General features: G+C 48.6%; 1 protein-coding gene across 5 annotated transcripts in view; it reads left to right on the top strand.

Moving 5' to 3' along the window:
- The window catches only part of DOP1B (DOP1 leucine zipper like protein B), a 104,284-nt gene that overhangs the window by 51,127 nt on the left and 28,122 nt on the right, over positions 1-25,035 (top strand). For 4 of the 5 annotated variants that reach the window (XR_009262328.1, XM_058731947.1, XM_058731948.1 and 1 more), the window contains 10 exons: positions 296-487; positions 2,521-3,205; positions 4,909-5,180; positions 13,106-13,258; positions 13,936-14,036; positions 14,983-15,173; positions 18,908-20,537; positions 21,023-21,134; positions 21,775-21,963; positions 23,285-23,407. Coding sequence is in view for 4 of the 5 variants with exons in the window: in XM_058731947.1 (XP_058587930.1) it covers positions 296-487; positions 2,521-3,205; positions 4,909-5,180; positions 13,106-13,258; positions 13,936-14,036; positions 14,983-15,173; positions 18,908-20,537; positions 21,023-21,134; positions 21,775-21,963; positions 23,285-23,407 (3,648 nt within the window). In the remaining variant the exon portion in view is untranslated. The remainder of the gene's footprint in view (positions 1-295; positions 488-2,520; positions 3,206-4,908; positions 5,181-13,105; positions 13,259-13,935; positions 14,037-14,982; positions 15,174-18,907; positions 20,538-21,022; positions 21,135-21,774; positions 21,964-23,284; positions 23,408-25,035) is intronic. The other variant, XM_058731949.1, reaches the window with a different exon arrangement.

Below are 25,035 nucleotides of genomic sequence, written 5' to 3' on the forward strand. Positions count from 1 at the left end.
GGTTAAGCGTCCGACTTCAGCTCAGGTCACGATCTCGCGGTCCGCGAGTTCGAGCCCCACGTCGGGCTCTGGGCTGATGGCTCGGAGCCTGGAGCCTGCTTCCAATTCTGTGTCTCCCTCTCTCTCTCTGCCCCTCCCCCGTTCATGCTGTGTCTCTCTCTGTCTCAAAAATAAATAAACGTTAAAAAAAAAAATTTAAAAAAAATGGACTTTTCTAAGGTGCCATTTTGAGGTGCATTTGCTTTTTTCTGATCAAAAATTGAAAGCCCATTAAACCCGGGTCTTTTTTCCACAGGAACTTTACTCTGAGGTACAAACCCAGTACCTCCCGCAGGTGCTGGGCTGCCTGGTGCAGCCTCTGGCCGAGGAAATGGAGACTCTAAGCTTACCTGAGCTCACGCATGCCTTGAAGACATGTTTCAAAGTGCTGAGCAAGGTCCAGATGCCACCTTCCTACCTGGACATGGAGCCCACGAGTGGAAGCACGGTACGTGCCTCGAGGAGCTGACGTGGTTCTCCAGGTGAGGCTTATGCCCTCCTGGGAGCAGGAAGGAATTAGGGTTGGTTAGGGGAGGAGTAAAGGTCAGAGGATGTAGTGGTAATATCTAAGTTATGCTTCTAAACTCCTCAGACACTTTCCAAAGCTTTTAGCATGGAAGCTGATCACCCCTTCACTTTGCCTACCCACCCCCCCACTTCCTCCTACAGCTCTCGGTTAGCTTCCACTCACCTTCCAGATCTCGTCATGTGTATGTTTTTGTGTGTTGGTGGTATCTCTCTAAACGCGTAAGTGAGGGGCGCTGGGTGGCTCAGCCAGTTAAGCGTTTGACTTTGGCTCACGTCACAATCTCGCAGTTTGTGGGTTCGGGCCCTGTGTCGGGCTCTGTGCTAACAGCCCTGTGCCTGCTTCAGGTTGTGTCTCCCTCTCTCTTTCTGCCTCTCCTCTGCTCGTGCTCTTTCTCTTTTCCTCAAAAATAAACATTAAAAAACGACATCACCACCACCTAAGTGAGATACTGGTTTACCTGGTCTGCAATAACAAAGTACCAACGACCGAGTGACTTACGTGAGAGGAAGTTATTGTCTCACGGTTCTGGAAGCCAGAAGTCTCCACGACAGTCTAGCTGTGGGCTTTACAGTGTCTTCCAGTCTTGCCCCGTTGGGGTTATTTAGGCGGTTTCTGGGTTTCACTGTTACCGCTCTGCGTCCTAGTACAGCTTGTTCGTGGCTGCGGGTTTCTCTGAAGGATCAGTGCCTTGAAATGGGTTGTAATGAAACCCATTTCTTTTTAAACTGGGAGAGAGGTACACTTGCCCCTTCTGACTTGATGTGGGCGCTGCCAGACCGGGTCCCCAGAAGACTGTGTCACAGTTCCCCAAGCAGTTCGATTTTTTTTTTTTATTTTCCACTTCGCTTCAAGATTTGAAAATTCTGGGGTGCCTGCCTGCATGGCATAGTCCCTTGAGTGTCTGACTCTTGATTTCAGCTCCGTTCATGATCCCGGGGTCGTGGGATCGAGCCCCGAGCCCCGTGTCAGGCTCCACACTGAGCATGGTGCCTACTCGGGATTCTCCCTCTCCCTCTGCTCCTCTCCCCCACATGCTCGCTCGCTCTCTCTCTCTCTCTCTCTCACTCACTCAAAAAAAAAAATGTTTTGAAAATTCTGGCCTTGACACCCATTCAGTGTAGCCAAGGGCAGGAGAGTGGACAGGCTGGTAGCCAGGCACTCCTGGAGGCGCTGGGCCTGCCCCTCGGGTGCAGACTCACTCACAGACGTTTTCTTTCCACAGTGAGTCCTTTTCTTTTTCTAGCTGTTATAGCTAATCGGAAAAAAATCCTATAAATGATTTAAGGTACAAAGTTTAAGCGTTTGTCTATAAACATAATTAACCGTGTTTTTAGAAGTGCATACTGTTTCATTCTTCCCTAGAGAGCACAGTGGCGTAAATGGTCAAGTGTTTTAAATTTAATGTAATATTATGTAAGTTAACAGTGTAAGAGGAGAGGCTGGTGATCAAAGGTTGCAGTGGCATCCCTTTGAAAAAGCCACAAAGTGTAGACACACACGTACACACACACACGTAGACGGATGGATAAGGTGCTATATATACAGGGGCAAACCCTTCATTCTAGTTCTCTGCTCTCGTTTTATTTCTTCATGCCTTTATTTTACCCCCACTCCAATGTCCTCATTCACGTTTGAAATTTAAATAGATCAGAAACTGTTTTTGCAACAGGTTTTTGAACCTCAAAGGCTTAAATGAACATACAAAGTGGGCTCAACGCCAGCCTGCGCAAAGCGCTGGAGACACAGCGGCCTCTCTCTGGGCTTGCACCCATCTTCATCCCCCGATGGGCCTTCTTCATTTTATTAGACACTTTTGCACGGGGGTTGTCTTGGGGTAGAGAATTAGGATTTTGGAAAATGGGAGGTGCAAGCTTTGGTTTGCTGGATTCGGCTGATTCTTGAATCCCTTGGCCCCACGAGATGGTGTAGTTACAAATCTCCATTTTTTGCAGAGTCCAGTAAAAGGTGAAAACAGTGAAGTAATTATAGACACAAAGGCGGTGATTCCGGGTGATGAAGAAGCTTCGTTTCCTCCCCTTAAATCTGAAGACAGCGGGATCGGGCTCAGCGCCTCGTCCCCGGAGCTGTCGGAGCACCTGCGGGTCCCCAGGGTGTCTCCCGACAAGGATGACGTTTGGAAGAAGGGTGGGAGCATGCAGAGGACGTTTCTGTGCATCCAGGAGCTGATTGCCACCTTTGCCCACAAGAACATCTTTGGGGTGCAGCCGACGGCGTCTGGAGAAGAAACCAAGTGCGAAGAGCCCGCAGGCCGCAGAGACGAGGGCGGGCCACCAGGCACGGCGGTCAGCGACCCCGGCGGGAAGAACTCCTGGGATGCCAAGCCCATCAGCGTGCCCCAGTTTAAGCAGATGCTTTCTGACCTCTTCATGGCTCGAGGGTCTCCATTTAAGACAAAAAGCGCGGAGTCACCGTCACCTGTGCCCCGGAGCCCTGGCCGGAAGAAGGAGGGGGACTGGGCCGTGGAGCAGGGGGTCGTGGACCTGGGGAGCTCACGGGAGGCCTGCCGGGAGGCCTTCGCTGCCGCCTGCCATCTGCTGCTGGACTGCGCTACCTTCCCTGTGTACCTGTCCGCGGAAGAGACGGAGCGCCTTTGCGAAACGCTCTTCCGGCTCCCGGGTGAGCACCCTGCCCCACGGAGCCACCCCGAGGAGTCCCGACACCTAGCTGATGTTTGCAGACAGGCTGAAACCGTGTCTGCCGGGAGGGGACTCTTCCCCACACTCGTCTCCTCCTTATTTTGTCACAAGCTGTGTGTGCATTTGACTCGTGTCTTACCGATGGCAGATTGGTGAGGCTGGGGCTGTAGTTTTGACCTTTAGGTGTCCCGTGCAGCAGATCCCATTAAAGGATCTGGAACATAAAAGGTGCTTAATGATAATCAAGAAGTAGGCTGTTTCATGAGGCCTGTTGTTAAAGATTTGTGTTAGTTTGCTAAGGTTGCTGTGACAAAGTCCTCCCAACTGAGTGGCTTAAAAAAACAGAAAGGTATTGTCTCCGGCCCTGGAGGCAGAAGTCTGAGATCAACCTGTTGGCAGAGCCGTTCTCCGTCTGAAGGCTCTGGGTAGGGATGTGTTCCAGCCCTCCCCCTTAGCTTCCGGTAGTTCCTGGGACCGTGGCGTTATAACTCCAGTCTGCATGGCATTCCTCCATGTGCGTGTATGTGTCCTGCATTCAGATTTCCTTCTTATAAGGACACCAGTTGTGGTGGATCGGGGCCCATTCTAATGTGACCTTGTTTTAACTAATTACATCTGCATCAACCCTGTTTCTGAATAAGGTCACATTCTGAGGTCCTAAAGGACCTTATGACTGCAACATAAGAATTTGGGAGAGTTGGGGGGTGAGGGGTACACAGTTCAGCCCATAACAGGCAGCTTCTTAGAAGCTCAGGCCGCCATAACAAAATCCCATAGGTCAAGTGGCTTAAACAACAGAAATTTCTTTCTCAGAGTTCTGGAGGCTGGAAGTTGGAGATCAGGATGCTGGCATAGTCCGTTCCTGAGGAGGGCTCTCCCCTCGGTTATAAACGGCCACCTTTTTGCGGGATGCTCACATCCCGGGGACGTGGGCGGGGGTGGATCTCTCTAATGTGTCTTATAAGGGCACTAATCCCGTCATGAAGGCCCCACCTCTGAGTACCAGCACATTAGGGGTTGGGGCTTCAACATCTGAATTTGGGGCAGACACAATTCAGTCCTTAGCAGGCATTGAACACTTTAAGAAAAAGAGAGGAACATGGAAAACAAGAAAGAAGGGATCAAATTGAAGGGAACACAGGAACACAGGACAAAGCTGTCCCCTCTTGTAGCCGTTACGGTAAATGTCCTGTCTCTCAAATCATTAGCTGCAAACGACACCGTACTTGAAGGCACTGCACTTGGAATTCAAGTCCACGGTATATTTTGGGCCTCTCTTAAAGCTAATGCCGTGAGTCCCACTATCGAGAGAGCAGCCTTGAAAAACCATTTTGAACTCTACACCAAAAAAATGTGGATATACTATATGTAAATTTAAAAGAAATTTTTAATGTGAGTTTTACTGGATGTAAACTTTTAAAATAAAAGACGCTTTGAATCATCCCAGAGCCCTGACACATTTTCAAAATTCAGGTAATCTGACAAGCTTTTGAAGGCAGACCCAGTCCCCTTTGTCCTCTGGCCCTGAGCGATGACTGATAGCACGTCCCCACGAGAGATTATCGCACCTGCTGGCCGTGTGACTTCTGGACCTCAGGGTGTCTTGAATTGTGAATTGCGAATTGTGAACCGTTTTCACGCGATTTTCTTTATCTCCATCCTCTCTGACTGGCTTCCTCCCAGGAGGCGGCGACTGCACTTTCCCGTCGTGGCTGAGATCCCTCATGACCGTTTGCTGCTGTGTGTCTGACTGCTTCCTCCAGAACGTAGCCATCTCCGCTCTGCTGGAGGTGATCAACCACTCCCAGTCCCTCGCCCTGGTCATCGAAGACAAGATGAAGCGCTATAAAAGCTCTGGACACAACCCGTTTTGCGGCAAGCTACAGATGGTGACCGTCCCTCCCGTTGCTCCAGGAATATTGAAAGTCGTTGCAGAGAAAACAGATTTCTATCAGGTATGTCCCACTGGGAGGAGGGGGGTGACGCCCTCTTCCCAGCCAGCTATCTAAAGCTGTCCCCAAGGTCCCAGTCACTGTGATAAGAGGGATGCGGCGGCTCTGGTGACAGCTGGAGAGGGTTGCTCGAACCCTGTGCCTGCCTTGCCTGTCTCTCTGTCCCAGGCTCCTGGTACAGTTTCTGGCTCTGTGGCAAGAGGGCAGTAAAGTATTTGTGTTCAGTTTCGGGCTGACTGAACTTCGTACATAAGGACTGTTAGATTCTCTGAACATACGGAAGAAGAGACTGGGCCCTAATTTATAAGGTTAAAGCCTCCGAAGCTATTTCGCCTCAAGGAACACTTAGTTACTTGTCAAATTTAGGAAAGCTCGCTGAAGATGGTGAGCAGCTGTTGTTCCTCTTTGTGGGGACAGTGTAAAATAGTTTAAAGCTACATATGATAGGGCTCTTTTAACTGCAAGAAGTTAGAAACAGTTCCAGCTGGGGCCCCGGGTGGCTCAGCTCATGATCTCACAGTTCGTGAGTTCGAGCCCCGCGTCGGGCTCTGCGCTGCCGGCTCAGAACCTGGAGCCTGTTTCGGATTCTGTGTCTCCGTCTTCTCTCTCTGCCCCTCCCCCACTCGAGCACATGCGCGCGCGCGCTCTCTTTCTCAAAAATTAAAAAATGTTAAAAAAACAGTTCCAACCAGGTCATGAGGAAAAGTGAAATTTATTATAAAGGTGGTGCCCGTGGATGCCAAAGGGCAAGCGTAGACTGCAGCCGGGTCTCCTGGGCTCTCCGCTGGGCGGCTGTTAGATCCTGAGGCTGCTCCTTCTCCACGTCGCTCGGCCGTTCGGGGGTCACCTGACTAACTCGGTTGCCACTTGACCTTTGGTCTGCCATGTGACCCTCAAGTTCCTCTAGCTAATGATGTTTGTCTGTCTCTCCCACAGTTGTGAACTGGTCAGTGTTACTAAACAGTCTGTCAGTGAGGCACCTGTGGGTCAGGGCCCTCGGCTTCTCCGGCCCGCCCAGCAGCGATGGGGGCCCAGGGGTGCAGAAAGGGATGTGCCCGCTCACCAGGACCTTTTCCCTGCAGTGATGGGGCAGCAGACACCCTGAAAAGTTTTGACACTGAGGAAGAGAGCTTTCTGATATTTTATGGGTGAATGAGATATTGAAACCGTCCAGTCCCTTTAGGTCCTAACAGCCTGTGCTCTGAAAGCCTTTGAGATAGGCCACCCTTCTCCTGTTTGGGATGAGCGTTTCTCAAGCAAGTCACGTAACTGAGGCCACCTCTTGGCTTTATTGTTTTTTGTTGTTGTTAGTGACAGCTTTATTTAGATAGAATTCACATACCACATAAATCACCCACGTGAAACGTGCAGTTCAGCAGTTTTTACCATATTCACAGAATTGTACCATTTTACCTGTTTTCTCTTTTTTTAATTTCTCCTTTGTAATTTTCTTTTTGAGCAAACGAATGCTTTCCAGCTCAGTATTTTAATCTCTTTAATGATTTTCCTCAGTATATTTTTGGAGCTATTAGTGGTCGGTCTAGGGCGTAGCAGGTACATCCTAACTTACCAGAATCGACTCACTCCCAGACTAAATTCCAGTGAAACCCAGAGGCCTCCTGCAGTGTGGGCTTCTCCTCTTCCCCTTCTTGTGCTGTTGGTGTGCACGTGACATCCATGCACGTCACGAACCCAGCGATGTGGTGTTATTGTCGTTACGTAATTTTATGTCCTTATCAGGAAGCTGGGAGAAGGAAGGAAAACACACAGCGAGACAGAGTGTGTTACTTAACCTCCTTTTTTTTTTTTTTTTTTTTTTTTTTTACCATTTCTGGCTCTTCTCTTGTGGATTTCAGTCCGTACCTGGGCCATTTCCTTCCTCCTCTGCACCTGTGCTGCCACCCCCTCCCCTGTGCCACTGATGCTGTGTCCCGCCAGTGCACCTGAGCAGTACGTGTGTGCCTGTCGTTCACACAACCTTTTGAAGAGAATCAGTGGAAAGAAAAAAGGAGATACACACTTAGGTTGTCTTTGTGGAACCATGTAATTACCTTTACTGGTGCTTTTTGCCTTTTCTATGGATTTGATTCACTGGGGTCGATTGTTTTCACCTTGAAGAACTTCCTTACATGTTTCTTATAAGACAGGTCTGCTGGCAACAAATTCGCTCAGTTTTTGTTTATCTGGGAATGTCTTCATTTCACCTTCTATTATAAAAGATAGTTTTACTAGATAACATGCTCTTCGTTGGGCTTTTTTTTTTTTTTCCTTTCAACACTTTGAATATAAGAACAAATCTACTTTAATCAGCCCTGGGTATGCCTGAATATGCAATATTTAAGGAAAGCAGCACTTTTTATTTTTATTTTATTTTTTAACATTTTTATTTATCTTTGAGAGAGACAGAGTGCGAGTGGGGGAGGGGCAGAGAGAGAGAGAGAGAGAGAGAGAGGGAGACACAGAATCGGAAGCAGGCTCCAGCCTCTGAGCTGTCAGCACAGAGTGCAACGTGGGGCTCGAGCTCCCCAACCACAAGATCGCGACTTGAGCCGAAACCAAGAGTCGGATGCTTAACCGACTGAGCCACCCAGGTGGCCCCAGGAAAGCAGCACTTTTAAATAACCTGTAACAAATGCTCATGTGAATGTTCACATGAACTTACCATTTGAATTCACCATTGGATACGTGATCCCACTGTCTTCTTGTCTCCAGCTTTTCCTATAAAAAGGCAACTCTTAATCTTACTGGGTTTCCCTTATAAATGATGAGTGAGTTTTCTCTTGGTGCTTTCAAGATTTTCCCTCCTTTGTCCATTGGCATCTCATTGTGATGTGTCCAATGTGGATGGCTTGGAGTTTATCCTACTTGGAATTCTTTAAGCTTCTTGGATGTGTACATTAATGTTTTTTCATCAAATGTGGGAAGTTTTTTTAGCCATTATTTCTGCACATATTTTTCCTGCTGCTTTCTCTTCTCCTCACCTTGCACTCCATTTGTGGGAATCTGCTGCACTTGATGGCGTCCCACATTTCTCTAAGGCCCTGATCATTTTTCTTCATTCTTTCTTCTCTCTGTTCTTCAGATTTCATAATTTCTGTCGACCGGTTTTCTTCACTGGTTCTTCCTCGTCTTTGATATGAACTGCTGAGCCTCCTCAGGGGTGAAAGTTTTATTTCAGTTATTGTACTTTCAATTCTAGATTTCCATTGGGTTCTTTTTTTTTTTTTTTTATGCTTTCTACTTGTTGATATTATCTACTCGATGAGAAGTTATTGTGCCTTTCTTTACTTTTTTTTCTTTTCCCCTGAGAGAGGACACAAGTGAGTGAAGGGCAGAGAGAGAGAGAGAGAGAGCTGGGGCACACTGGAGGCAGGGCTCAAGCTCATAGACGGAGAGATCATGACCAGAGCCAAAGTCAGATGCTTAACGTCTGAGCCACCCTGGTGCCCTTCCTTTACTTTTTAAAACATGGTTTCCTTTAGTTTTTTGAACACATTTATAGTGGCTACTTTGATGTCTTTGTTGAATAAATCTGACACCTGGCTTGCCCTCACAGACACCTTCTGTTGCCTGCTTTTTTTCCCTTGTAGATGTATTGTATTCTTTTGTTCCTTTGCATGTCCTATAGTTTTTCTTGAAGACTGGGCATTTTAGATAATGTATCATAGCAACTTTTCTGACCCCTCCCCCCAAGTCTTTTTGTTGTCTTCATTTCTTGTTTATTGCTTAGTGACTTGCCTAGACCGTTTTAGTGAAGTCTGTTTCCCCGGAGGTGTGAGCCCTGTGGTGCTACTCCCTGGAGGAATGTGCAGGCGCCTGAGATGATGGTGGTCTTAGCTGGGTTCTCATTGACTATATCTCTCCCTGGTCTCTCTGAAGCTGTGTCTTTTGGTCTCACACCCAGCTGTTAGGCTCCACTAACTGCTGACCGATTGCTCTCTTGTTTCCAGCGGGGCCCAAAGGCGTAAATTACTCCACAGCCTGATAATTTTTTGACACTAGTCTTTGAGGGGGTTTTTTGTTTTTTTGTGTGTGTGTTTTTTTTTTTTGTTTTGCCAGTAGAGTTCTTCCTAGCTCCCTCTTTTCCTGGTTATTTCTGATAAACAAGCTGGCCTGTGGTTTAATTTGTTGCTGTGCTGGAGCTTCCAGCCTCCTCTTAATTACTTACTACAAAAATTCCATTGTTTTTAAGAGTACCCTAGGCTTGAACTTCCTCACCCTCTTCGAAGTAAACTCTTTTCCCTTGATGGAGCTCTCTGTTTTGTTTTGTTTTTTTGTTTTTTTTTTTTTGTTTTTTTTTTTATTTATTTTTTTTGGGACAGAGAGAGACAGAGCATGAACGGGGGAGGGGCAGAGAGAGAGAGGGAGACACAGAATCGGAAACAGGCTCCAGGCTCCGAGCCATCAGCCCAGAGCCTGACGCGGGGCTCGAACTCACGGACCGCGAGATCGTGACCTGGCTGAAGTCGGACGCTTAACCGACTGCGCCACCCAGGCGCCCCGGAGCTCTCTGTTTTGTGGCCTGCCTCTCCCTCTGGGCGAAGTCTCCATGTCCCATTGCTCAGGAAGAGCTGGGACCCAAATAGTGACCTGCTTCTTTTGGAGCGAAAGCTCCACAGGTTACTTGCAGGGGTGGGGGAGCCTCCAGTCTTGTGAGCTGGCTTCTCCCAGCATATAACCTCCCCCCTGTAAGCAAAGTAGGGTAAGAATGACCAGAACCCCAGCACTGTTGGCCTGCAGCCCAGTTCTAGCCTCCACCCGAGAGGAGGGATGAGGAGTGAAATGCCGCTGCCTTCCCTTTCGCAGAGCCTTGGACTAGGAGCTGGTGGGGAGGGGACTCTACCTGGAGTGGGTAGTCACCTTGTTCCTCGAGCCTCACTGAGCCGAGGGGGTGGGCAGGGTCGTAGTTCGACTGCCGCAGACTTGTTGCTTTAATTGTAATTTAGTAGATATTCTTGAATAAATGTTTCTTTATTTCCTGAATGCCCTTAGGATAATTTCCAAAGACCCTAAATTATGTTTTATTTTTTTATAACTTTCTGTAATTTTTTAAAATGTTGTAATTTATATTTTTATAATTTTATAATTTTTTAATAATTTTTTTATTTTTATTTTTCTCTGATAGTCCACAGAGCTCCTCACACAGCCGCACTAACTTGCATACTCAGATCCCGTTTACAGTATTAGGTCCTGGTGGAGCTTTATTTAATTGCTATTCGGCTTGGGCCCCTTGTCCCCCTCCCCTTCCTGCCAAAATTGAGCCCGTGTGGATCTTGCAACTGGAAACAGTGGCACCGTAATACAGCAGCGGTGATTGGGCAAGTCCTTCCTTCCTTGGTCCTGCATATATCTGAGAAGCTTGGCATCATTGTAATATAGGCACAGAGAGGAAAACAGAGGAGAGAACTTAGCCCATGAATCTTTGACCGCATTAATTACTCTTGCGATGATACACGCTTAGTGATGTTTTTGAAAAGGACGCTTTTTCGAGTTCTGTCTGAAGTCTTGAATTTTGTTTTGAATCAGATTTAGTACATATCTCAGTACTTACCACTCATCATGCACTGTAGCATCCTTTATTAACGTATACAACTCTCAAGGGCTGGGGCGGCAGGGGCCGGTGCCTGACCATGTCCAGATGCTGGATAGGAGCCAGTAAAGCAGCCCGCACCAACATCCAGGCCACCCCCCAGTTCTCGGGCTCTAGGAAGAGGGCTGCTTGCAGATCTTCTAGACTTTTCTCATTCCCACGGAACAGACCATGTACCAGTGTTCCTGTTGCCCGTGATGTACAGAATAAGGTCTGCAATCCCATGAATCCCCTGACCTTTCTGATCAGGTGGTAAAGGCAGAATTCAGTTCACTAATGAAGTGTCCAGAACATAGGGATCAAGAAGTCCAACATAGATGAAGGAGCAGGTGTGCGTTTTGGGATCAACATCCACGCTCCAACCCTTCAATTCCAGGAGGAGTCTCTTACCTGTAAACTTGCCCATGGGGACCACAAGTAAAGGGACTACTCTGCTTGGTCGAAAGTTTTGTATCAGAGGTTTAATTGCAATTTGATAATTGGAAATCACATTCCTTTAGATTAAAAAAAACAATGGACATCATGGTTAGGGGCTCGAGGCAGTCGGTGGTTAATCTGATCTATGCAGAGAAGATAGTTTTGTCGAATAGAAATAAAGGGGCCAAAAAAGGAGTCATTTGGTCTAAGATGTACTTACAAAGTATTACAGTCTATAAGTCGTAGTCTTCTTTTTTTGGTTTTTGGTTTTTGTTTTGTTTTGTTTTTTAATTTACATCCAAGTTAATTAGCATATGGTGCAACTATGATTTCAGGAGTAGCTTCCTTAATGCCCCTCCCCCATTGAGCCCATCCTCCCCCCCCCCAACTTCTCGGGTAACCCTCTGTTAAAACATAAGAGACTCTTAAATATGGGGAGGCATAGTCTTTTTTTTTTTTTTTTTTTTTTTTTAATTTTTTTTTTTTCCCACGTTTTTATTTATTTTTGGGACAGAGAGAGACAGAGCATGAACGGGGGAGGGGCAGAGAGAGAGGGAGACACAGAATCGGAAACAGGCTCCAGGCTCTGAGCCATCAGCCCAGAGCCTGACGCGGGGCTCGAACTCACGGACCGTGAGATCGTGACCTGGCTGAAGTCGGACGCTTAACCGACTGCGCCACCCAGGCGCCCCAGGCATAGTCTTTTAACATGACCTGGAAGAATGCCTTCAGAGATTCCTTCCAGGAAATGGGGTTGACCCTCCCTTTGAGTCTCGCCCAGTGGGGCAGGCACCCCCAACCCTCACTGGGGCTCCCTGGAATTTAGGGAAGGGCTACAGCCAGGTGCAGACCCTGCATGTTTAAAGAGCTAAGATCAGGGCTGAGGAGACAGAAGACTTGATTTGAGGTGTGATTTGTGTCCTGAAAGTGAGCTGGGCATCTGCCACGGCACTGTGCGTGGAAATGGGAACAGGCAGGTTTATGGGGTTAACACCTCGAAAGACACGAGTCTTCACCGCTGCCGTGTGGTGACCAGTTTGAACCAACCACAGGTGGTAGGGAAGGTGCTGCAAGTGTCACCTCGAGACTGGTGACCACTGCAAATCCACCACACTGCCAGCACATAGTAAGACCGGGTCAAGTGTGCTGGTCGGACGGATACGTCAGCCAATAGGTTCTTGCTTCCAATTGATTTCTCTTGGAAAGTAACGTCAAGATTTGGGCAAGAGCTGCAGTGTTCTTAGCTGGTCAGAAACCTCCAAGTTTCAAGGGGTGCCTGGCCGGCCCGGTCGATTGAGCCTGCAACTCCTGATGCCAGGGCCATGAGTTCAAGCCCCACAATGGGCATAGAGCTTACTTAAAAAATGAAGAGTGGGGTGCCAGGATGGCTCAGTCAGTTAAGCATCCCACTTTGCCTCAGGTCATGATCTCACGGTTCATGGGTTCGAGCCCCGCGTCAGGCTCTGTGCTGACAGCTCAGAGCCTGGAGCCTGCTTCAGATTCTGTGTCTCCCTCTCTCTCCCACACTCATGCACTCTCTCTCTCTCTCTCTCTCTCTCTTTCAAAAGTAAAAGTGTTAAAAAACACATTTTTAAAAATTAAATGAAAAGCGTTGTTTTGGGGCGCCTGGCTGGCTTAGTCAGTAGAGCCTGCGACTCCTGATCACAGGGTCATGAGTTTGAGCCCCTCATTGGATGTAGAGAAACCTCCAAGTTTAACCTATCACATTACCTGCTGGGGTTTTAGTTTGGTTTGGAGTTTGGTTCGCTTTGTTTTGTTTGTCGATGGTACTTCTCTGTATATTAAGGATTCTCACGTAGCAAGTGTAGATAGAAGCCAGTTCCTCGGGGCTGGGACTGGACTGGCACAAGGAAGAAATGCGGGTGCTGCCTGTGTTCTCACGGTCTCCCTTCTGTCACAGAGGGTGGCTCGTGTGCTTTGGAATCAGCTGAACAAGGAGACCCGGGAGCATCACGTCACCTGTGTAGAGTTGTTCTACCGGCTGCACTGCCTGGCCCCGACGGCCAACATCTGTGAGGACATCATCTGCCACGCCCTCCTGGACCCTGACAAGGTCAGTCTTAGCAGCCTGTCTTCTCTGTCCTATGATCCCAACCGCCAGGCCACCCATCACTGCCTGTGCCCGGGACAGACTTACACACATACAGTCATGCCAGGGCTCAGCAGGCATCCTGATCAGTCAACAGGTGTTACAGAATCTTGGGGTTGGGAGGCCTTCAGAAGCTCTAGCCATCCTTTTCAGAGTCCTGAGAACATGGGTTGTGTCCGAATTAAGGCTCACCAGGGAAGTCTACCCCAACTCCTGTGATGTTTGCAGGAACCGTGAGCTCTCGCAGGTGAAGTAGGCAGTCATAGAGAATGCATCGTCCTTTTAGGCCCTGGCCGTCCTTTGCAGTCAAGTTGTATCCTGGTTCTCTAAGCCACTTGCGCCTGACACCTTCAAGAGGTGTGAGAACGCCACGCTCTCTTGTGATCTTCGATCACAGGCCCAGGTGTGCCCCTGGATGTAGGCTAACGTGGCATCTGACCATGCGCGTTATTGTGGTAAAGTGAGCAAGGAAGAGAGGAGGACATAGGTCTTCCTCCTGCAGGCCGGTCGGAGCCCAGCGCCTCTGCTGACGTTGCTGCCGCCCTGCTGAGCTCCTGTTTGTTACGCGGTGGGGTTTGCTGACTGTGGACAACATGCTGTTAGGAAACGAGTGCCTCACTGCCGTTTGTTTCCTCATCAAGGGGACAAGACTAGAAGCTCTGTTTAGGTTCTCCGTCATCTGGCACCTGACGAGAGAGACCCCAGGCAGTCGCGTGACATCTCACAACCGCTCCTTAGACAGGTAAGGTGGCCCTTGTGGGCAGTTACCCTGAACGCCCAGGACGCTCTGCCGAGGTTCCTGGTCAGTGTGTCCAGCTGGGGAGGGGAGCGTGTGAAATGGAAAATGTGACCCCATGTTCTGGATGTACAGCAAACGGTTCCCACGATCCCCCAAGTGAATTCAGGCCAGACACATGTGAATACGTGGTAGGAATGTTCTCAATTTGATCCTGGGGGCAGGAAGCCCAGCATGTATCAGAATCACCGGAGGAGAACATGCCTCACGAGGGGACCTCTGTAGGGGACGGTGGTCTGGGTCTGGAACGGGCCGGTTGGCTACGCTGGGTACGTACACTCGCAGTGTCCACCGTGTTCGTGAGATGTGAACTTCACTGCACTACAATCTAGTGCACTTTTTTTTTTTAAATCCCCTTCCTTGGGGCGCCTGGGCGGCTCAGTCGGTTAAGTATCTGCTCAGGTCATGATCTCACGCTTCATGAGTTCAAGCCCCGTGTCCAGCTTTGCGCTGACCATGCAGAGCCTGCTTGGGATTCTCTCTCCCTCTCTCTCTCTGCCCCTGCCCTGCTTGTGTTCTCTCTCTCTCTCTCTCTCTCTCTCTCTCTCTCCCCCCCCCCCAGAGTGAATAAATAAACTTAAAAAAAAATTATTTAAAGCCCCTTCCTTGTTTCCAAACCTGGGTGTGGTACCAGGTGCCCAGCTTTAGAGAGATGCCAGCTGATTCTGATGCTGGCGGCTTAGTCCCACAGTCGATTGAACCAATGTGGGGTGAAGCCCGGGCATCGGGACTTGGAAAGCTCCCCCGGCGATGCTAGTGTGAAACCAAGGTGGACATCCCCTGGCCTTTGTCTGCGTGGGTCTTTAAACCCGGTTTGCGTGGAGCCGCCTGGGGGTGTCCTGGTGCACGGGGTCACCGGACGCTGACTCAGTGGTGCCCTTCCCACCCACAGGTCCCTGTTCGTCGTGCTGGACAGTCTGGCCTGCACGGACGGTGCCATCAGTGCGGCGGCACAGGGCTGGCTGGTGCGGGCGCTCTCCCTCGGGGATGTGGCACGCATCCTGGAGCCCATGCTCCTGCTCCTGCTGCAGCCCAAGACCCAGAGGACCTCCATCCACTGCCTCAAGCGGGAGAACTCAGCAGGTGAGCCCGCCACGGAGGGCAACCCCGGGGTCCCTGGACCTGGGAAGGAGGGAGGGAGGGAGGAGCAGCCCCGACCCCAGCTGCCCGTGGTGACAGTCAAGTTCCTTAGCCCCACTCAGTGGTTTTGTCAGTTTCAAATGGTGTGAGAGTACTTTGTAATGTTGTGAAGACTTTTGAAGGTTAAGGAGCAGATGAACCAGCCCTTAGAAATGCTACGGAGTGTGCTTGTTGTTTTCACTGAAAAATCGGATTTTTTTTTAATAAAAAAGGAAATGTTTAGTAACCCATGTTCCAATCAGAAATAGCTGAGGGGGCGCCTGGGTGGCTCAGTCGGTTAAGCGTCCCACTTCGGCTCAGGTCACGATCTCACAGTTCGGGAGTTCGAGCCCCGCGTCGGGCTCTGTGCTGACAGCTCGGAGCCTGGAGCCTGCTTCGGATTCTGTGTCTCCCTCTCTCTCTGCCCTTCCGCCCCTCCCCCACAAAAAATAAACATTAAAAAAATAGCTGATTTTTTTTAATTCTTTTGCTAATGAAAAATTCAAGTGCACCTAAGATAGGAGGAAAGAATAACAGACCATCCACACCAGTCTTCCCAAGCCGATGCCTTCACTTAGAAGTCATAGTTTGGTGTCCAACGGGAAGTTAAGTTTGAGGAGGCTAGGCTGGCACTTCTCTCCAGATCCCTGCTCAGAGCTAGGGATAGTTTAGGTGGCCTCCAGCTAGGAATGGCCGAGAAGTTGAAATCTGCATGTAATCTGGTCAATTGTATCTATGAAAAATGACTTGTGAGCCTTCAAACACATGGTAAGAAACCACAGAAACCACAGTGGTTTCTGTTTATCCATTTTTCTGTCTGCTCTCTAAGGTTCTTTCCAGCTGTAAATTCTGTGAACATACAATCAGAAATGCAGAAGAAATAAGCCTTTGAGTTCCAAAAAACTTCCAGAGGCATCTCTAGCACAAGTAACAGTAAATAGGAAGAAGAAAAGAAAGGCTAAAATAAACCTGATGAGTGCGTTCCATTTGGGTGATTAGCTCCTGGCACAGTTTATGAACTAACATGACTTCCCACAATAGGTGTGTTTTATGACTTCCTGCAGTTTTCTAAGCAGTGGGTTAACAGGCTTTGAGTTAGCTTGTTTACGGGCTTTGAGTTAGCTCACTGGGCTGTAAATACTGTTTGCGCCAGTCTTGTCTTACAGAGAAAAGCAGCCTAACCTGCATAAGCAGCAATTTTGGAGATGCTGCCTAAAACCGTAATCTCCCGTTTTCCTCTAGGAAAGAAAGCTGGCTGCCTCCTCAAAGACAAGGCCTTTTATTATTCCATATTATGAGAAAGTAAAGTCCAAAGAAATGTAAACTAAAGCACCTTCTCGAAAGTTTGGCCATCATTTATGGCAGCTAAATTTTTTAGTGTTCCTTTGTGTTACGAAGGAAGCTCTGTAAGGGAAGCGAAGCAGAAATAAGATAAAAATAGAGACAAACCATAAGAGACTCTTTTTTTTTAATTTTTTTTTTTTAATGTTTATTTTTGAGAGAGACAGAGACAGAGTGTGAACAGGGGAGGGGCAGAGAGAGGGAGACACAGAATCCAGAACAGGCTCCAGGCTCTGAGCTGAACTCAGAAGCCATGAGATCATGACCCGAGCCGAAGTCGGATGCTTAACCGACTGAGCCACCCAGGCGCCCCAGGAGACTCTTAAATACAGAGAACAAACTGAAGGTTGCTGGTGGGGTGTTGGGTGGAGGGAAGGGCTACGGGGGTGATGGGCATTAGGGAGGGCACTTGTTGGGATGAACACTGGCTGTTGTGTGTAAGTGGTGAATCACCAAAATCAATTCCTGAAATCATTATTACACTATATGTTAACTAACTTGGAGTGAAATTTAAAAAAAAAATGAAAAAGGAAGTTTTAATACCACGTGTGCTGGTTTTAAAAGTCACACAGCACTTCCTGCTGTTTCCTGTAGCCCATGTTCCCTGCACCCTTCCCAGTAAGAGAAAATGTTTTTTCCCTGCCTTGCCCTTCCCCTGGAAGGAACTAGAAGTGTAGTGCCTTACTCACACTATCTGTGTAATAGTGTAGAAATCTCTACTGAAGATATTACTACGAGCATCAGGCAGCTCGTCTATTTCTGTCTTATTCTTCCTCCTTCCCTAATCTTATTTAATGTTCATGGAATAGATTTGCTGAGAGCTGTGTATTAAGATGGTTTGGTGATACATACCAAAGTCTTCTTTCTGGTTGTTGTTCCTGTTTACAGAGACCTGAAATATAATATAATATAATATAATATAATATAATATAATATAATATAATATAATATAATATAATATATATAATTGTATTTAATATGTAATCATGTATTTTTTTTTTATAAAACATGTTATTTTTTTATCTTATTACTTTGTTTTGAGAGAGAGTGTGCATATGCGCAAATAGGGGAGGGGTACAGAGAAAGGGACACAGAGAATCCCAAGCAGGCTCTGCACTGTCAGCACAGAGCCTGACACAGGGCTCCATCTGATGAACCATGAGATCACGACCTGAGCCGAAATCAAGAGTCGAACGCTTGATGGACTGACCCACCCAGGTGCCCTAAGACCTAAATATCTTAAAGTATTGCATGTTTTCTGATTATACAAGTACTAACATGCTTATTTTAAAAATTGAACGGGGCACCTAAATGGCTCAGTCGGTTAAGTGTCGACTTTGGCTCAGGTTATGATCTCGTGGTCCATGAGTTCGAGCCCCGCATCGGGCTCTGTGCTGACAACTCGGAGCCTGGAGCCTGTTTCAGATGCTGTGTCTCCCTCTCTCTCTGACCCTCCCCTGTTTGTGCTCTGTCTCTCTCTGTCTCAAAAATAAATAAACGTTAAAGAAAAAAACTGAAGTAAAAACATACATGAAAGTCCCTTGAAATGCGATTAGAGCTAGGTACGGATAATAGTTTGATAGTCTTCTAGATTTTTTTCATAGCTGTGTATTTCAGATGCTCTCATGTAAATGAGCTCATTCACCACAGCCTGATTCTGCAGCTTGATTTTTCTAACCCCCCCTTTTTTTTTTAATTTATTTATTTATTTTGAGTGAGAGACAGGGCAAGTGGGGGAGGAGCAGAGAGGGAGAGAGAGCGAGAGAGGGAGGGAGAGAGGGAGGGCACGAATCCCAAGCAGGTCCCACGCTACCAAGAAGCCACAAGGTTATAACCTGAGCCACAACCAAGAGTCGAATGGTCGCTTAACTAACTGAGCCATCCAGGCGCCCCTTGATTTTCCTTTTTTCATGTAATATATCCCACACACTGCTCCGTATCAGGACACATATCTTTTAAAAACCCGAGTAGCACTTCATTGCATGCGTGAGCTGAGGTTTATTCCAGTCTACATGTTTTGTTCACTTCCCGGTTTATCCTCACACATGACCGTCCAATGAATACCCTTACAGCTTTGAAAACTTTCTGCTTTCGTTTCTGTGGGATACGTTTCTTGAAAGGAAACTGCCGAACAAAATAATACGCATTTTTAAAAATCACCCTCCCCGTAAAAGTTGGTTTACTTGTCTGCCTTTTGTCCGTAATACAGTGTGGACTCCAGTTGTTATAGTTTTTTGGGGGAGTTTTATCAACATTGATCTTTCTGTCTGGCTTTTTAAGATAAAGATCGTTCTAGAACTGACTTATCGTGGCTGACCCTCCTGTTCTGAAGTCATTTGTCGTTTTGTAATTTCCAGAAGACTTGCACCGTTGGTTTCACCGGCAGAAGACGCCTTTCAAAGAGGCGGGTGGCGCGTCTGAGCTCCAGGAAGGCGGCTCGGAGGAAGGTGCGTCTCTGAGCCAGTTCACCACCGTCGACCGTGAGGCCATCTGGGCCGAGGTGGAGAAGGAACCAGAGAAGTGCCCCCCAGGAAGCGAGCCGAGTGAGGACGACCTGCCCTACTACGTGGACCTTCCCGACGGGCCCGCCTGCAGCGCCGTGGACAGCAGCGAGCACACGGAGTCTGCGGACACGAGCTCTGCCCACACGGACAGTGAGAACACGTCCTCCTTTTCTTCTCCTTCCCACGACCCGCAGGAGCTGAGCAACGAGGAGAACTGCTGCGCGCCCATCCCCACGGCTGGCAGGGCCTACCCCGAGCGCTCGGCCTTGCTGGCGGCCTTCCAGGCCGAAAGCTTCAAGCCCGCTGCCAAGTTGAGCCTGGCGCGCGTGGACTCAGACAGGACCCGGGCGTCCGAGTCGTTGTCCAGCGACGAGGAGGCCGACCTGGAGCTCCAGGCCCTCAGTGCGTCCCGGCTGCTGAAGCAGCAGCGGGAAAGGCAGGAGACCATCGAGGCCTTGTTCAAGCACATTCTGCTCTACCTGCAGCCCTACGACTCCCGGAGGGTTCTGTACGCCTTCTCCGTGTTAGAGGCCGTGCTCAAGACCAACCCCAAGGAGTTCATCGAGGCGGTGTCCAGGACCAGCATGGACACCAGCTCCACCGCGCACCTCAACCTCATCTCCAACCTGCTCGCTCGCCACCAGGAGGCCCTCATCGGCCAGAGTTTCTACGGGAAGCTCCAGACCCAGTCTCCCAGCGTGTGTCCCCACTCGCTGCTGATCGAGCTCCTCACCTACCTGTGCCTGAGCTTCCTGCGCAGCTATTACCCTTGTTACCTGAAGGTCTCCCACCGAGACATACTCGGCAACCGGGACGTGCAGGTCAAGAGCGTGGAGGTTTTGATTCGAATCATGACCCAGCTGGTCTCCGTGGCCAAGTCCGCCGAGGGGAAGAATGTGGAGTTCATTCACAGCTTGCTGCAGAGGTGCAAAGTCCAGGAGTTTGTCCTGCTTTCGCTGTCGGCGTCCATGTACACCAGCCAGAAGCGCTACGGCCTGGCCACCGCCGAGCGAGGCCGGGCCCTGCAGGAGGAGAGCCTCTTCGAGGAGAGTCTCATCAACCTGGGCCAGGATCGGATCTGGAGCGAGCACCCGCTGCAGATCGAGTTGCTGAAGCTCCTGCAGGTGCTGATCGTCTTGGAACATCACCTGGGCCAGGTCCAAGAGGAGGCTGAAAATCAGCCAGAACTGTCCCGGGAGTGGCGGAAAGCCCTGAACTTCCAGCAGGCCATCAGCGCCCTGCAGTACGTGCAGCCCCACCCGCTCACCTCCCAGGGGCTGCTGGTGTCCGCCGTGGTGAGAGGGCTGCAGCCGGCCTACGGCTATGGCATGCACCCGGCCTGGGTGAGCTTGGTCACGCACTCCTTGCCGTACTTCGGAAAGTCCCTGGGCTGGACGGTGACACCTTTCATTGTCCAGATTTGCAAAAATTTGGACGAGCTAGTCAAGCAGTATGAAAGTGAATCTGTGAAGCTCTCTGTCAGGTACGGCCAACCCTTTGATACGCTGTTCTTGCCTTAGTGACAGTTTTTTGCAAGGAATGACTAATTTGCCATAGAAGCCACTTGGAGAATAATTTCAGCCTGATCAGCCGCCTGTCTAGCGTCGTCAGGAGGGGTATCTAGGAACGAAATGCTCCCATCCTTTACTTTTTATTCTACACAGATACCCAGCCCAGCTGAGTATTGCCGTCGCTCTCCGTTGTTTTTGCAAAACAAAACTAAAAACATGCATCACCTTCACAGAAATTCTAAAACATCTGAAAACATTTTTCTAGAATGACCATATGAACCTTACGTAAAATTGCACAAAGGATGCCCATCGTTATTATAACTATTGCAGTATGAGGGCCCCTGTTTATTTAAGATACCGCTGTCTCTCTGGTTTCTGTGTTTCTAGGTGGGATTAAATACTTTACAGCCTCGTTTTTAAAAATTCTCAAAACAGGTTTCTCATTTCTTCACCACAGCATAACCGCCAAGAGGGAAAACATCTCTCCGGATTATCCACTCACTCTTTTGGAAGGTCTGACAACCATTACTCACTTTTGTCTTTTGGAACAACCCAACCAAAACAAGAAGGTAAAATTTTTTTTCCGAGTTCGAGGCAATTTTCTTGTATTGTTTTGTCTTCGTTGGGTTATGACCGGTTCAAATAAGAAATGTGCAGCACATGTGAGTAATGAAAATATGTATGCAAATGTGTGCTTGCACATGAAGTGCATATGCAAATATGCACGCACAAGGCTGTGTGAAAGTAAACAAGTGTAGTTTGTTCTTCTGGCGTTCCCTGGGGCTCCTTCCCAGTGCCCAGTGTTAGATCAGTAACCAAATGGGATAAAATGTCCTCTTTCTCGGACATATTTTTTACTGGACCTCATGGCGTTTGTGAAATCTGCAGTCTGAAGCCATTTTAGCCGTTAGTTGCTCTGACCTGTTGGGGATTAAAATTTTAGAATGCAGCTGCTGCTTTGGCCGGATGACCGAAGGGGTCTGTGACGTGGGGCCTCGGACTCCCAGGGGCGCCTCTTAGAAAGAAGGCTACGGGTTGAAATGCACAGGGAAGCATTTTGCTTCCAGGTCCCTGCCTGTGGGACTCGTCAGAGGTGTGAGTGCTACGGCCCAGACTCCCATCCCACCGGTGGCCTGGCAATCACCGGATCCTGGTTATCCAGTTCTGCCACACACGCAGCCGAGACTCATGTTCAGTTCCAATTCTTAGACCACTGCTGTAAGCGACCCGACCAACTTGAAAAATGCCAAGAATGCCATTCTGGAAGAGTTGCCTCGAATCGTCAACACCATGGCCCTTCTCTGGAATGTTCTCAGAAAGGAGGAGACTCACAAGAGACCCGTCGATCTCCTTGGAGCCACGAAGGGATCCTCTTCCGTTTACTTTAAAACCACCAAAGTGAGAGAACTTCCTCTGTGGTTTGATTATTTCTTTTGTCTTGTGTTGTCCCACCAAAAATAAGTACGTACAGGAATATGTACATAAATAATCAGTGTGTGCTCAGTGAAACCCAAGTTAGGCGTAAGTCGGAGATAGAAACCTCCAGTTAGTTTGTTAGAGTAACTTTCCTATTCCCGACTAAAAGGCTTTGTGAGTTTTTAACCTGTTTTTTTCCTTTCGCCCTTTTCTTTTAAACTAGAAGTTTCTGGGGGTTTAAAGACCTTTCCTATGGCTCTCAAGCATTTCTGTAACACAGCTTGTCTCTTATGCCCAGCTTTTAACATTGCCTTGGACACATGGGCACGTCAAGGCAGAATTTAGGGTGTCGCTGAGTTTTTTTACTAAACGAGAAATGCAAAGCCCAGAGTATTTCTGGTTTACTGAGCTCTCCCCCAATTCTAACGGTCCCTGCCTTAGAAGCATCCGGGCACATGGCTCAGTCTCTGTTTGCCAGGTATGGCGGCTTGGAATTATCTGGCCATGTCTTGTGTCTGCTGACCACCCAGTGCCAGGTGTGGCCTCTGGGCTCACTCAGGCACCCAGCAGCCCAGGCTGGGTGGACTGGTTCAGAGCATGGGGAGCTGGGGAGCCTGGGTTCAGCTCCCTGGGACCTTGGGAAAGTTCACTAGCCTCTCTGTGCTGGAGTGTCTTTGGTTGAAAGCACACACCGTCCAAAGTGCTGTACATTTATTAGCATATCTAGCCCTCACATAGGAGGTAAGCGCTCTTTTTAGTCCCAAGTTAGGAACAAGAACACTGGGGCCTAGAGAGAGTGAGTGCTTTGCAGTCAGTTATACATCTGATAAGGCAGCCCTGAGGCTGGACCCAGGACCCAGGAAGGAGGATATCTCGCTCATGTGCTCGTTGTATATAAAGTGATAGATAGATAGATAGATAGATAGATAGATAGATAGATAGATAAATGATATTAAATATAGGCATGGGGCATAGTACGTGCTCAGTAAATTCATTCGAACAAATATTTGCGTGCCTGCGGCTGTGTGCTGGGCCTTGTTTATACCCGGTGAACAAGATGGAAGAAGTCCCTGTGCTCACGGCAGACACAGCCGTTACCCTCCAGTTTAAAAGTAATGACGAGAAACAGTGAGAGGAAACGCAGGACATTCTGATGGCATGTGACCAGGGAACCGGACTGGGGCTGGGCTTGCGGGGCAGCCTTCCGGAGGCCAGCTAGCAGGCTTCTACTCCTTGCGTTACAGGCACTGCGTAGTGGCCCTGGCCCCACTCTGCCATAACTCTTCTTTTTCCCGTGTTCTAGACCATACGACAAAAAATTTTAGACTTCTTGAACCCCTTGACGGCGCATCTGGGAGTTCAGTTAACAGCCGCTGTTGCAGCAGTATGGAGCAGGAAGAAGGTTAAACGCCTCAGTAAGATGAAGGTAGAGTTTAAAAGTCAAAGTTGTATTTAAACTTGCTCTGCCAGGATCACCAGAGTCACATGCAAGTGACGGTGGTGTTAAAGGCCGGCTCGGGAAACCGCTGAAGTGCTTTCACTGCTTTAAATGCGTAGATGACACAGGCGTGTCTCACTCCAGCTGGGACTGCGGGCGGGCAGGCGGGCGGGCAGGGAGCTACCCCTGGCTTCAGCTTTCGGATCTCTCTGTGAGGAATATAGAATACTTCTTTCTATTATTATCTTTTTGAGATGATTTTGAGAGAAAGAGAGAATGTGTATACGCAAGCAGGGGAGGGACAAAGAGGGAGACAGAGAATCCCAAGCAGGCTCCACGCTGTTGGCACAGAGCCTGACACGGAGCTTGAACTCATGAACCCAGAGATCATGCATGACCTGAGCTGAGATCAAGGGTTGGACACTTAACCAGCTGAGCCACCCAGGTGCCCCTCTTATAGATGTTTTTAAACCATAAGATACTTTACTTTTTGTTTTAAGAGAAGTCTTAGGTTCACAGCAAAATTGAGGGGAAAGTACAGAGATTTCCCCAGTATCCCCTACCCTACACACGCATGGTGTCCCCCATTATCAACACCTCCCCACAAAGTGGTGTGTTTGTTACAGTCAGGAACCTACTTTTTGACACATCATTATCACCCAGGACCCATAGGCTTTTTAATTTGTAAAAATAGTACTTACAAAAATTTATACCTGATTCAAATCCTCACGTTCCTGTTCCCAAAGATAACTTCGTTTCGCATTTCATCCATTCTTTATCCACTCACTGTGGTCCATCACTCAGTCCTCAAGGGACTTGGTTTATTTCTGCAAAACCAACACAAGCCTCTTCCTTTTTTCTCTCTTGACCATCTAGGTTCCTACGTCACACCTCCCTCAGAGGGTCTTTCCCACCCCCTGGACACTATCTCAGTGTCCAACATAGGCTCCTATTCCCTGAGGAGGCATGAAAGCTTGGTGGCCCAGGCCGCCCGGCTTAGCACCTGTGGGGTATTCACTGGTGGTAAGTCTGATACTTCCAAGTGCATGTAGCCATATTATAGAGACTCGACATCAAAAATGTGTCTCCGGGGGCACCTGGGTGGCTCTCAGTCAGTTGGGCATCTGATTCTTGATTCTCAGCTCAGGTCTTGATCTCAGGGGTGTGAGTTCAAGCCCTGTGTTCAAGCCCTACATTAAAAAAAAAAAAAAAAAAAAAAAAAAAAAAGATGTGTCTCCCATCCCTGGGATTTCCTGCCAAGGCCAACCATCAAGAATCTGATTTCTCGGGGCGCCTGGGTGGCTCGGTCGGTTAAGCGGCCGACTTCGGCTCAGGTCACGATCTCACGGTCCGTGAGTTCGAGCCCCGCGTCGGGCTCTGGGCTGACGGCTCGGAGCCCGGAGCCTGTTTCGGATTCTGTGTCTCCCTCTCTCTCTGCCCCTCTCCTGTTCATGCTCTGTCGCTCTCTGTCTCAAAAATAAGTAAACGTTTAAAAAAAAAAAAACAAGAATCTGATTTATCTGTTTTCTCTGTTACCATCCTCATAGTTCTAGGGCTCCCTTTCAATGTCAGCCTGCTTCCTTCAAATTACGTGTATCTGTTTCTAAAATGCTCTC

This window comes from Neofelis nebulosa, chromosome 5 (genome assembly GCF_028018385.1).
Source record: "Neofelis nebulosa isolate mNeoNeb1 chromosome 5, mNeoNeb1.pri, whole genome shotgun sequence".
In the NCBI taxonomy this organism is placed as follows: Eukaryota; Metazoa; Chordata; class Mammalia; order Carnivora; family Felidae; genus Neofelis; species Neofelis nebulosa.